Source organism: Pseudomyrmex gracilis, unplaced genomic scaffold, assembly GCF_002006095.1.
Source record: "Pseudomyrmex gracilis isolate BER0280 unplaced genomic scaffold, ASM200609v1 scaffold_94, whole genome shotgun sequence".
Taxonomy (NCBI): Eukaryota; Metazoa; Arthropoda; class Insecta; order Hymenoptera; family Formicidae; genus Pseudomyrmex; species Pseudomyrmex gracilis.
In genome coordinates this window covers 158,105-172,347 of record NW_018020678.1, presented here as the reverse complement: position 1 = coordinate 172,347, position 14,243 = coordinate 158,105, and the positions used below count along the sequence as shown (strand labels likewise).

Sequence of the window (14,243 nt, the reverse complement as noted above, 5' to 3'; positions counted from 1 at the left end):
CTATATCAGGATGATAAATTTTCACATGTCAAGAATATCAAGTAGTAGTTTTACTACATGAAAAAACAGGTCTTTTATATGATCAGAAAAAATTTCCTATAAACCTATTGAATTTTTAGATTTTCCGACAAAATATTTTGTTAGTTAAGCGAAAAATTTTAATAGGCTTATAGCAAATTTTTCTTACGAGTCACAGTAACCAAATCTCTTTGCAAAACTACCAACCAAAATTTTTTCCTATGTAAACGAATAGTTTCAGGAATCGCATCCCCCCCGATAATTCCCATTTTCACGCGAATTTGAGTAAAAAACCGCGCGACAATCTCGTACGTTTAATTTCGATATATCCGCGCCGGAAAATTCTCATAAAGGATTTTCGGACGTTGTGTGTGGTATTATTTGTTTGAGCTGCGTCCATCGAAGGGGAGGGGAATTGCGTTTACGCAGCTCAACCTCGCGTGATGTTTTCGAGCAAAAAGAATTAAGCGATAGCGGGAAGATACTGGACGGGCGCGCGTAAATCCATTAAAACCTGTCTTTTGTTTCACGGCCTGACGAAAGGATTTATAGGCCGACAGTGGTGCAGCACCGGCGGTCGTAGCGTAACAAAGACAAATGGATCCGCGAACGAAGTAGAATATAGCCAACGCGCCAACACCTCACATATAAAATTAGTTTGAACTTCATACCTCAACGATCGCGGTGCGACGCCGCGCCATTCACCCGCGCGAAACGACGATATAAATATATGCGTGTATATGTGTGCGCGTGTGTTCGTATGTACGCGCTTTTGTGCGGTCGCGCACACGAATCGTATATTATCCTCCATTGATGTTGTATATAATACGGTTCGCGAGCGCAGCAGAAATGCACGGGAAAGCGGAGATCGCGAGAGGGAGAAAAACCGACGGACTGACATACGTTCCGCGATATAATTTGACGGGGGATCACGGGGAAAAAGACCCGGACGACTTTTGTCTCTCGCGCGAGATTTATGATACATCGTAATTCTATTGCACGGCGAAAATCGCGCGCATTAAGCGACGCGGTCGAGGAAAACTTTTGCGCGCGACGCGAAACGCAAACACAATAACGAGAGTAGGTACGTATCGGGCGAATCTGTTTTACGACCGAAAACTTTTGTTTAATTTCACTGGTTTCTCCCGTGCGTTTCCGCGCACGCGTCTGCCGCGAAATTTGTTATCACCGCTGATTAAAAACAAACGACTGTGTATTTGAACCTTTTGTAAAGTATTAACAGAAATTTTGGAAACACACATTTGAAAAAAGTAAAAGTACACATAACGCGCATGAACGCGTTTCTCTCTCATTTCTATACGTTCCCGGTGTGTCTGCAATTTCGCTTCTCATACCCTGACGTTTAATCTACATTTTTCGATGTGTACTTCATTTCATGCAGGAAATGAAGAAAGAGCGCGACGTCCATTAAAATTGAATTTTCCTTGTACTACATCCGACGTGTCCGTCACACTCCGAAAACGCATTCGTGAAATGTGCTTTGAATACTCGAATTAATTAGTGAGACAGCGTTGAAAAAAATCTCATTTCCCAAGTGGGAAGAGCGGATGATGAAACGCGCGCGAGAGCGAGTTTTTCTCGCGGAATTTCGCAAAAACTAAAAACGCCTGGAGAAACAAAGACGCTGCAACAACTTACCGTTGATCCACGTTCCGTTGAAGCTCTTGGAGGACAACGAGCCGGAGAGCCATTCCTTCAGAGTGATGCCGCGTGCGGTTCGCGTTCTGTTGCCGGCCGAATCCAGCAGAATCGCCGCCGTGATCACCAGAGCCAGGACGATTATGACGACGACGCAGCCCGCAAGCAAACGCCATCGATATCGCTGCTTGTTCTTCGTCATTAGATCCTGCGCAAAATCGAAATCGAACGAGGGATTAACATAAACGTCTAGTACACAAACGCGCTTATTATTTTCTAATTTCAACGAGATAATTTAATTTTGTGCTCAGCTAATCCTAATATCGTGTATTAGATCACATTCTCGTCGAGTTTCGCAAAATTAGATTGAAAACTAAATTATATTTCGCAACTTTGAACGTAATTTTTGCACAGTCTCATAATTTCATGACGAAGCCGGCACGCGTCAAATATGCAAATCGCTCGAAATTCCGCGCATCCTCGAGGGGGAGGACGGGAAAAAAAAAAAAAAAAAAAAAAATCAGCCATCGTCGCTCGCTCCGGAATGATGGTCTTGCTCTAGCTGCGCCAGCGAGAGATACGGCGGCGGTACGGGCGATCGCGATATGAGAAATAGCCCCGAGAAGGGAAAGCGGGAGAACGGGCAGTTTCTACGTAAGCCGGTCTTATCGAGAATTGGATTTCGTATTTCCGGAAAAATAAAAACCAACGCGCCGATTCCATATTTATAAATCTTCTTTATCAACATTAAATTTGATCGGTCTGGCCGGTCGGACGTTATCGAGTCAAGGCGTCGCAGGACGTAACTCCATTTAAACTTGACCGCGAACAATCGCGATTCTGGCCAAAAATTATCGCGCTCGCAAAACGGTTATTCGTAAATTTGAGAAATAAAAAACTTTTTTGCTAGAGATTTTCTTTTTAGTTTTATTTAAAAAATTATATATAGTGTATCTGTGAAAAAAATAACTCAATATTTATTGTATATTATTAATGCGATTATATAATAAACGCGAATTTTCCAGAATCGTTTTAATTGATGAGAAGACGCGTCATCAATTTCAACGAATGCACGCACCTTCCGAGTGCTGTTTTTTTTTTATTTTTTACGCGGTCGATATCGGAAAACGCACAACGGAGAATCGGGCGATTTTTCCTTCCTCCTCACCCCGATTTCAGCTCACAAGTGTGCACGGCGTGATTTATGAGCGAGAGCCTTTTGACGGCGCAGGATACGCTTTTCCTATATAGAGTACGGAAACGATTTACGGTTCGACGTTTAGCTCACTGTCGCGTTAAAGAACGCGGCCTTTTCCATTTATTATGCGTTCGATGAAATGCGCCGGCTCCGTCGACGAGAATCTCTCGTCGCCGGAAAATACAACGCGATAGAAATCTTCGCAGAAAGATCGCGCGGATCGCGATACAAAGCGCGAACGGTATTTTAACAGAGTGTCGAGACTGAGATTTTTTTTTTTTTATTTATTATCAGCTTTTGCACATTTGATTACTCAACACTCGCGTATATAATTTAATTAAAATAATTAATATGTGTATTAAATTGCAATAATTACCACAAATTAAACTCCACGTAACTTTTAATGCCTCTGGCGTCGATTAAATAAAAAAATATCTCGCATTTCTCACAACACGTTTCAAACTTTTTGTTGTGAAAAACACGCGCCCCGCCTTCACAACCACAACTCTCTGAATTATCGGACCGACGCGCGCCGTTCGCACAAATTGTACACCCCAAGCCAAAACTCTCACCACAAGTTGTCTCACTCCGTACGTCTCGCCCTCAACTCTCGCTCGCGGCAAGTAGCGTCAGATCGTGGCCCAAAATTTCCCACCCTCTCCGCCTCTATTATAACTGCTTTTTGTATACTCGAGTGTCATTGTGACGGGAGGGATTTCGGGTCGCGATCTGGCACTTCTCTGGGGAGGTACAGACGATGTGCTAAAGGTCGCGCGCGACCTTTGTCAAGCGAGAAAAAAGACGCACGGGAGGGAAAACAACAATTATTTCGGTAAGATTTTAGTTGATACAAAAACAATCAAAATAGATGTCTGTTTGTTTGCACGTTCGTTTTGAAAAGACGCGCGAGTCACGGACAGTTTTCGAGGCTACGGAAAAACACGACGTTAAAACGATCGCGTGAAATGACACAAGGAACGTTTGACAAAACACACACAAAACGGAGAACGAAATAAAACGGGAAAGCAAACCGCCCCATGAAAATTGTCGGAATTATTCTGACACGTGCATACGTATGTACAAAAGCGAGAACCGGCTCTCACACGTCGTCGCGCGAAGAGCAGCAATGTAATAGAGCACAATAAACATCGCGATCTATGGTATTTCTTTCTAGTCGCGCTTGTAACATTTTCTAATATATATCTCCGCGCAACACAGCGAGAACACGCGATTTCTCGATACGAAATTGCCATTAATGCGGACGCGCGGAGTTGCGCGACCGAGAGAGCTGCTTCTACCGCTCCGAAAGAATATACCATTCGATTTTCCAATAAACGTTCTTCTCTACGCGACGTCATGTTGAATTCCCGCGGTTTATCTTCAAATAAAATCGTTCAATCAAGCAAGAATAAATAATTGAGATACCGAACGCGCACAATTTATGATACAATCCCGGTATGCGTTCGCGATATTCTCGTCACTGCCTCTCGTTCGTTCGAAAACGGAATAATCAAATTTGCCAAAGACACAGAATACGTATAGTAAAAAATTGTCAAGTTAATTTATACATTCTTTTTCTAAGCCGTAATTAAAGACTCGCTCGTTAAAACTCGTTCATCGACTGCGTAAGCAACGTTTGTATACAATACCGTGAATAATAAAAGACTTCCTCTCCCACAGCGCGGTCTATTAAATGTATTCGTGCTTTTTCTGTGTGTACATCTTCTCTTCCTGTCGGATAAAGTTCATCGTTCATTTATAAAACAACCGCGCGCGTTCAATTTCTCACGAATCCGCGACTCGCTTTTCAATTAGCATCCGGTGTTCGCTATTCCGTTCGTTATTATTAAAATGAGCTCGCTATAGAACTCCCGATTCTAATTAGCTATCGGCTATCTTACGATTGCATTGTTATTGTTATCTGGCGCACGCGCGCGCGCGCTCTCGACGGCAATCAAAAAGTAACCACGGTCTTTCGGTCGATTATCGCCTCCTCTATGTTCGCATTCGTCGTTCCGCTGCGTCTGAATGCAGTTTGAACCCGAGATAATGGTATTACGTGCAAAGTGTTCCCCTCCTGCAATATAGAACGCGCGCGCTCTTTTACTTCCGCGTGAGCGTGATCTCCGGAAAGGTCTTTTCTCCTCTTTGAAACCAACGTCGCGAAGACTCACTATATCTCGCAAGTCTTCCCTTATATTGCGCTCCTTCAGAAAATCAAATCGCCAATTAACCGACTCGGAGCGTCTCGTTACATTTACTCTTTTAGATTGCAATAAAGCAATATCGCGTTTTTTTTTTTTTTTTTTTTTTTTATTGTTGAAATTTGTTAGTCACACTAACGTTCGTTAGTGAAATTTCACAAGCTCGAGGATGTAAACAAGAAAGTTCACCCTTTTCGTTTCACCGTAATAACAAAACTAATTTTGTCGAAATCGTCATAAGACTTTGGTATTTTAATAAAAAATTTTAATTGCCGTCTGAGATAGATGATAATCATTTAAGTAATTCGCGGAAATACTGTATAAGATATCTTTTATATTTTTAGGCGCGAACGTAAATGTTATTACGTGGAATTGATCTTGAAAACGTCGCGTTTTCAATATCCGCTTTGGTTAACATTTCGTGCCACCTTTGGCACAATCTTGCCGCAATATCGGCAATGGAGGTCGTAAACTAGTTTGAGTGCAGGAGAATTTTTCGTTTTGCCAAGTCGGCGCGCATTCCGCGGAAACAGTGTTTCTCAAGCTAAAAAATCTACACAACTTCGTTTCCCGGAAAAATCATAACGTTCGAAATATTATCTTCTTCCTTTCTTACCCCGCGAACGAGAGAATATTGTTGAATTTTTCTTAGCGAGCGACTTGGTGAATTATTTTCATCCGTCGTCGCTAACAAGCAAACAGATATTTTTCTCTTGTTTCTCTCACCGATGAGTGAGCGCTACTGTGGAATTTACTGTCTACGGACGTGTATGACGGGGGCACGTGGCGCTGCGGAATCACGCTCATACTTTATCTCGAGAATATTGATTTTCGCGAGGCGTTGCGTGAACCACGGCGGCCGCGCAAAAGAAGGACTAAAAAATTTAGCGAGTGTGATGGAAGCCGGTCTGGAGAAACGCCAAGTACAGCATCGCACTTTTAGGATCCATAATTCGTAACCGAGTCATCGACATGGCGTATTGTTATCGAGAGTTTTTCCCCCCGTCGTCGTTCTCGAGACCGAGTGTATGTGTGTGTGTGTGCCGTCTGTCTTATCGAACTCTTGTTCGCGGTAAAACAAGAGCGCGGCGTATCTCTCCAAGACCAATACGTTTTCGGGCTCTGCGGAAAAATAGAGAAGACGTACTATGACGCGTACATACGCCTTCTCTATCTTTCCGCAGAGCCCGAAAAAAGTTGACGCACGGTTGCATCATTCAGCTTTTTCCGAGCTTCCTTACGTAAAAATACTTTTAAATGACACGCGCAAACTGTAACAAATATCGCTAATCATGGAAAAACGTTTGCTTTTCGGTATCTGATCAAAGAGCAATTAATTGTAATCATATGTGAAGTTTTTTCACTTACTATTCTAATAATTTAGAATAAAAAAACTAAATTAAAAAATTAATCAAATAAAAATGCAATAAAACTTGGAAATTAAAATCAAATAAGCCGACAATATTTTTATTGAAACCTATCAGCGACTTTTTTGTAAGTTAATTATGTGAAAAAATGTTACTTTTGTATCCGATCAAAGAGCAAGTAATTAACGTATGTGTTTTGTTTACTATTCAGATAATTTGAATAAAATTAAAATACAAAGACCTGGAAATTACAATCAAATCAGATCGGGAACACTTTTATCAAAAATTATTGGCGACTTTCATATCACAAAGTGGAATATCTATCGTCATATTGAACACGTGCTCGTATTGTAACATCGAAATCACTTTATAACAAGACAACTTGAACGGCATTGTAAAAGTGAAGTGCTCTCGGTATTGATGTTTCGGGTTACACATTCCGCGCTTAAATATATACAACAACAACGCCGCGCGATTCCGAAATACACGCGGCGATGATTCGCGCTCGTATCGCGCTTGCGCCTCGGAAATTAAGGTATTTGCTCCAATCGCACATCGCCCGTCAACGATATCCGGCAGATGACGGTAAATCTCATTGAAATCCTATTCAACGGAATAAGCTATGCCACGCACAAAATTTAGGAGGTAGGTAGGTACGTCGTTAATGTCTCGCGTATTGAACGCGCCATATACGCGTTTCACAGCATGATTGCAATTTCCGACGTTGCCTGTGCGCGCATGTCTCCGCCGACCCCGGAGACTTGTCCCCGAAAGCAACGTTTTCGTATAAACTACACTTTTCAGCGTGTCGTCTTTACTCATGTAATATGTCAAAACTGTCTCTTCGTTTCGTGTCTTTATAAAATTAACGAGCGAAAACGTTTTTCGTCCGCGCGTAAAAAGACTGCGCAAAACACAAACACACATACATACCGTGACACATGGAATTTACACGCCGATGAATGTGAATCGCCGCGGATTTACATGTCGCGTTAATAAAATCGCGCCCGGTAACGTCTAGCGCTTTGAATTTTTGCGACGTGCCATCCACTTAGCTTCACAATTGCGTTAACCAGTTCCTCGCAACGACCGCTTCTCTTTCTCTCTCTCTCTCCATCTCTCTTTTCCTCTCTCTCTCTCTCCATCTCTCTTTTCCTCTCTCTCTCTCTCTCTCTCTCTCTCTCTCTCTCNCTCTCTCTCTCTCTCTCTCTCTCTCTCTCTCTCCCTCTCTCTCTCTCTCTCTCTCTCTCTCTCTCTTTTCCTCTCTCTTGCACAACCTGTAAATATTGTAGAAAATTCCTCCCCGGAGACGGCGCTAACTGGATCGCTTGTGTACCTATCCGAAGAGAAGCTTCCCAGGATGCAGCGAGTTTCGAGCGACAAAAAGGATTTCGCTTATCCGATAACCGTCATGTTCGAAGCGCGAGAGCGCGTCACGCGCTTTACGTTTTCCGAAGTGGATATATCGCCGTTAGGTCGGACGAAAACCGAAATCCCTCTTTCGCGCGCGCACTAGCTTACGGAGTTAAGTTACTTCGTCGTCTTACAGATCGAAGGGTCATTCTTCTCAGCTGCTGCCGATGGGTTAAGAGAAGCTGTGTGAGGGATTATTTATCGCGCGCCAACCTTGCAAACGACGATACAGTTTCGCCGTGACGGCGGAAGTTAGATTGGCCGTGCCGACACACTTTTGCTCACCTTCTATTTCCACCCGGCGCTGTCACCAACAAATTTCTTTCACCTCCCCCTCCCCTCCCTTCCTCTCTTCGATATCTTTGACGACACCTTCATCTCCTTCGCTTAGTCTCTGTTTCCGATTCTTCTTCCTCTTAGTTTCAGTTTTTATTTATGCTTCTGTGCGTCGGTCAGCTAATTTCTCTTTTTGTTTATTCTTATTATTTATATCCTCTTATAACTCGTCTTGTACGAAAACACGACCAAAAACTCTACGTAACGCTACTTAAAATAATTCTTCTTTTTTCTTTTTTCAAACTCTTCTCCATTACCTTCCTTCGTAGTCCTTCGGTTTTTCTTTTCTCGAAGCTCAGCTCGGTGCCAAAACTTTCGATCTTTTTACGACGCTGAAATCGCTCATTCACTCGCGAAAAGTTTAATGAGAATTACAAGGCGAAATGGACGTCTTACGTCGGAAGGACAGTTCATCTCTTCTTTGCGGAAGAAAAAAAAAATTGCACGACTCGCGTACCGATCGTATGTAAAAGGCATATTTACGACGTGCTTGCGCGGCGCAAAGTTGTTGCACGAACTGCATTCAAGCGGATGGCGCTTATCGACGAGAAGGCTCTTCGAACTTCGCGTGCACGCAGCTAACTTTCGCGTTAAGGGATGAGGGTTAAGCGGCTAACCGCGCGCGAGACATTTAAGTTGCTCACGGTTGTTAACTTTGTTTCCAAGAAGAGCGATTTCCGCGCATTGTAGGTGAAAACTTTCTCCGTATCCGATACATGTGATTCATTTCCAAGATAAATTGATGTTACAGTTGTTGCACGTCTTATCGAAACAGTTTTGTTAGTGGATAATGTTGTGTCGAGTTAAATTAAGTTGCAACTAGAAAACGCAAGTAGGGTAGGTACATGATGTTGTACACAACGCAACATCTGCGCTCCCTTCTTTACGTTCTTCTCTTGCAACAAATAAAAGTTTTATTAATGTTGAAACTTTGTTTGGAGTAATCCGATAATAAAGTAATTTTCCAAGATTAAAAGTATTTTGTATAAACACTCCGTGTGTTATATTAAGAGCAGCGCGCAACTGTGTTGCGGTAAGCGAGAAAAATAAATCCCGTCATTATCCGGATGGCCTTAATTCTTTAATGATCTTTGCGGGGAGAACCGTGCACGCGAAACAAAGTACAAGATTTAAAACATTTTCTCGCGAATGTCTCTTTGAAATTTGCCCCTCCTCCCTCTCTCCTCTACCCCGCGTTAAGAAGCTTAAAGCACGAAGAAATGTAATTTTATCTTTTTCACGAGAACTCGCCGGTTGCTCCGCGCGCGCGCGAAACGAGTCAATAACTTCTATACGCTCTTTTAACGTAAAAATCTCTGTTCCCGTACAAACTCTTTACTTTCGTACAAAATACAAAAGAAAGAAAAAAACAAGCTCACAACGTAAAATCTATCTATCTGATTGTGAAAAGTTCTCGAAAGCATTCGCTCCGGAAAAACAGAAATTTTGATACGATTTATAACGCGCGGACCGAAGAGGTTCTTTAAATTTGTTACACGATATGTTGCGCGAAGGGAAGGTAAATAAAAGCGAGTGTCATAAAAAGAAACACAGAAATGTTGTTGCAAGCGCAAAAACGTAATGTGAGATAAAGGTAGAAAGCATTGTGGAAAATAGCGTCCATATTAAAAGAAACATCTACTAAATGTTGCTACTTTTTTTCCTCCCCCTCGCACTTTTATTCATTAAAATTATTATCTACATCAATAACAAGTGGCATTTTTTTTTTTTTTTTTAACTCGTCTAAACTCCAAAAACTGGCATAAATTTTTGCGATAATAATTTTTAGAATGCAAGTGTGTAAAAACAAATAACGCGTGAAAAATCGTACGTTGTACGAAAATTATTTTCAGTAGTTTTTTTTGTTCTCAAATGTATTTGCCGTACGTGTCGCGCACGTGTCATTATCTTTTCCGTTCCTTTTTTCCGCGCATTCGCTTTGTAAACTTTGGAACGTCATAAGATAGTTTTCTTTATGGGGTGGAAAAAAAAAAAATTAAACAAGCACGCGCAGACGTTTGGCTCGCGTATTCCGCGCGCGCAGCGGGAAATTAATATTAAATCAATGCTTCTCTTTACGGTGGAAATCGTAGCGCAAATAAAAGTCCGCGACTTCACTGAAAAGAGTGGGAAGAGAGCACCGGGGGGAGCTTCTTCTTTTGACAGTCATTGCTATTCCCGTCTTCTCTTGCACGACGGCGCATTAAGAATACGGACAGGGGGATTTTCAACGGAAGTGCCATCGCGAAGCGACAAGATAATTTGTCGTTACACATCTCGGCGCGAATGACACTCGCTTGCGAATAAAACTTCGCGAAGAAGAAGGATTTACAAATGCCGGGGATGAAACGAATGGAATTTCCTGACGTTCGTCTTATCTTTGATAAACGGCGTGTAACGCCGCGCGTTTTTCGCAAAGAAAGCTCGAATAATCCGAGTTAATTAGACCTCCATTAACTGTAAATAAACGCGGGTTAAATCTCGAGCGCGTCTTTTCCCGCAATAAGTCGACCGTACAACGAAGGGATATATCCCTGCGGCGGACAGTCTAGTCCCGCTAAATCCCTGATAATATCCGACCGATTCTCCATGCGCGCTTTCGTTCTCCCTTTTGAAAATCGACGAGTGCGACTCTATATACGAACTGATTTACATAGCCGTCCGATGTAATTCGCCTTTTTCCCTCCCGAGCGGATTACGCGCTCAATTAATGTTTAATGGGGGGGTCTGAAGTTTACAGCGAGAAAAGCGCGCGCGTTTTCTTCGTGTTCGCAACCCTGATGATTTACTCCCCCTCCTCTCCGATCGTCGATCTGTTCCGCGCAGGTGATTAGGTATTCACGTCGTGATGCAATTTGCGCAACGTCGCCGTTTGTGAAATGTCGCCATTGTTAGATTTTTATCATCGGTCGTCGTCTCTGTTTTAAGATATGGGTGATTCTCTGTGAGCGCGTAAATTTCAACTTTCAGTTTTGATAAAAAATAATTATTATTAACTAACGGATAGGGGTGAATTATGTTTTTTCATACCATTTTAAGTCACCATTCGTAATATGAATACGTGACTATGCAATATAAAAAACTTATCTATGTTTCTTATGTCAATATACCACGGAGATTACAGTCCACGGAGATTACGTTTTTTGAGAATTACCCATATATGAGACGAGAAGAGGATAAAATTTATATATATCGAAAATTGATACTCCCACTAATAAGAGAGACAACAAACGGCAACACCTCTTTAATCGTCAACGAGACGAACGACAAAACTATAGACATAAACGTCCAAGAGTGATTTATGAGCAGATGTGTGTGATAGCTCGCGTATTTCCAGCAATCGTCGACGACATTCAATTACCGATCCGGATCGCGTCGGGGAAGTTCACGGGCGAAATAAGGCTTATATACTTTAAGAACACACACACACACACATACATACATACACACACACACACACGAGTCTCGCGGAGAAGTAATTTAGTGTACCTGACAGACGCTATAATCCCTTCCCGTAACGAAACACACACACACGAAGGAGGAGAATTCGCGGGGGAATCCCTGAGAATGCGGATAGCCGCGAGAACACACGCGACCGATATGTATGTGCAATGCACGAGGTTCGGAGCGTATGTACATATATACAGGGTGTCCCAGAATGGCCGTACAATCTTTCGTAGGCAGGTAGAAGGAGTAAAACTGAGTCGAAAAGTCTTATACCATTTTGCTAGATTCGCAATAGTTACTGAGATTTTAATTAACAAAGATCCGCGAATAAGCGTGCATCNTCTAGCAAAATGGTATAAGACTTTTCGACTCAGTTTTACTCCTTCTACCTGCCTACGAGAGATTGTACGGCCATTCTGGGACACCCTGTATATATATATATATATATATATATATATGTATATGTTAGACACTGAATACGTAAGCGATGCCACGTACTGACAGGAAACTGATTGTGGCCCAGAAAGAACCAAATCAGAACGATTCCCGGTGACGGAAGTAATTTTCCGCGTGCGCGGCGCACGTTGTTTCGTGCGTAAAAACGAGATAAAAAAAGAGAGAGAGAGAGCCGATCCAAAGTAAACTTTCGATTGCGAAACTCACGACATTTCGTCTCAATGTTTGCGCCGACTGAAAAAGCGACTTTTCAAGTTTTCATCGAAGAGAGAAAAAAACAACGCCGCTAAACTTTTACCTCATAAAAATTAGATACGCGAGAAAAATAACAAACTATTTTAGGAAAAAAACAAAAAAAAAAAAAACTAAAATATTGATCGGAAATAAAATATTGAAATTTAAGCAATACATATCGTCAAGTTATAATTTTGTTATTGCAATGATAAAATTATCAAAGATAAAACGTGCGCGTTCATCAAACTGCGAACATGTACGGGATAATCTCTCCGATTGAATGCGAGTTAATCAAACTTTATCCATCACCGCCGCGTCATTATCCGACGATCTATTAATCAGCGAAGGTTATTAAGTGATTGCCTTTATTTTGCTGCGAACTGGCGAGAATGTTGCGCGTTTTGGGTGCAACACATCAAAATCATGCTCGCAAAAGTGCAACACGCGCGCGCGCAAAAGAAAGAAAGAAAGAGAGAGAGAGAGAGCAAAACTATCATCCATAGTCAGAGCTTATTCGAACGAATCACAAGAATAAACCGAACGGCTGTGTGTGGTCTTTCTGTATGCAGTTACGCTTTCCTCTGCTTCGTGAATCGCGAACGATAAGATTGAGTCGACCGTGCAGAAGATCGAGCATCTTTTTTTTTCCTCCCCCATCATGTTCTCCTTCGATGGAAAACACACATCAGAAATATTGTCTCTACAAAGTCTCTGTGTATGCGCTCCGCATCTTCGTTTTCGTGATTACGTCGCCGCGATGACTGCAACTCTTGTCTATCAAACTGTCTTTTTCCGGAGATTTCCCGTCTTACATCACGTTATGGAAAAGCTACTCGCGATGAATAAAAAACGATAAAAAAAAAAACAAAAAAATAAAAATGAAAAGCAAACGCGCGGTTCGAGTTTACGTTCTACGCGATCGCGAACATTTAAACACGAACGCAACAAAACCGCATCGTCGAAACATGTCGTCGTCGCGCGCCTAACACATGAGCGCAAATGCGCGCGAGCAATTAATTAACGAAGTTCACCGCGGCGTATCGAGCGACTTTATTTTCGCTATGATAAAGCTGATATGAGTATAGATAGTGTGGGTAGATACGCGCACGCGGGTTTATTGCCGCGACATAACCGGTCGAATTAGTTGTCGACGTGTTTACGCCAGAAGTCACCGGGCGAAAAGGCCATCGCGGAAAGAAGAGGTAGGGAAGAGGGAAGAACGGAGTTGCGCCGGAGGAAAACAACAACGGGTCGTCATTTGTACTCGCCATTATCGTAGCTGCAGCTACTTCCGGCGAATGCGCCGGCATTAAAGCGCTGGCAGGTGCATGCCAGCGGGGCACATCAGTGGCGGATAATGGATTTTCGGAGCCCGGAGTTAATTTATTTTTCACTGCCCATAAATACTTTTTGGGGATAATGGAAAACTATAATGAACCCATATAACACGTTCCGCATGTAGCGCACAGAGAACGCGATAATCCAACAGAGCTGCTCGAATTTCGCGTCAAAATGGCCGCCGATAAAGTATCTTTTAACAACTTTATATTAGAAAAGTAAAAATTCACGTTTCTCGCAGTAACGCATTTTGATAAAAACCAAAACCAAAGATCAAATTTTGCGAAGCGGAACGTGAACTCCAAAATAACAAAAAAATATATATATATATATTTATTTATTTCGCAACAAATATCCACCGTCAAATTATTGTTAGTAACATACAAAAATTATTTAAATCACGTAACATTTGTTAAAAATAAATTAATAAAGTAGAATATAAGATTCTTTTCGGGCCTCTAAAGTTTATAAGAATCACGAATGAATTAAATTCAAATCGGGTTAGTTTGGGCCATTTTTGCAAGATGTTATGCAGAGAATGTGCTAATATATATGCATATATATATGCATTAT

The 14,243-nt window shown here is 41.9% G+C and overlaps 1 protein-coding gene across 6 annotated transcripts in view; it reads right to left on the bottom strand.

Moving 5' to 3' along the window:
- LOC109855630 (venom dipeptidyl peptidase 4) overlaps positions 1–14,243 on the bottom strand; it is a 254,295-nt gene that overhangs the window by 93,739 nt on the left and 146,313 nt on the right. For all 6 annotated transcript variants that reach the window (XM_020430087.1, XM_020430089.1, XM_020430088.1 and 3 more), the window contains one exon: positions 1,678–1,885. In XM_020430087.1, the coding sequence (XP_020285676.1) occupies positions 1,678–1,885 (208 nt within the window). The remainder of the gene's footprint in view (positions 1–1,677; positions 1,886–14,243) is intronic.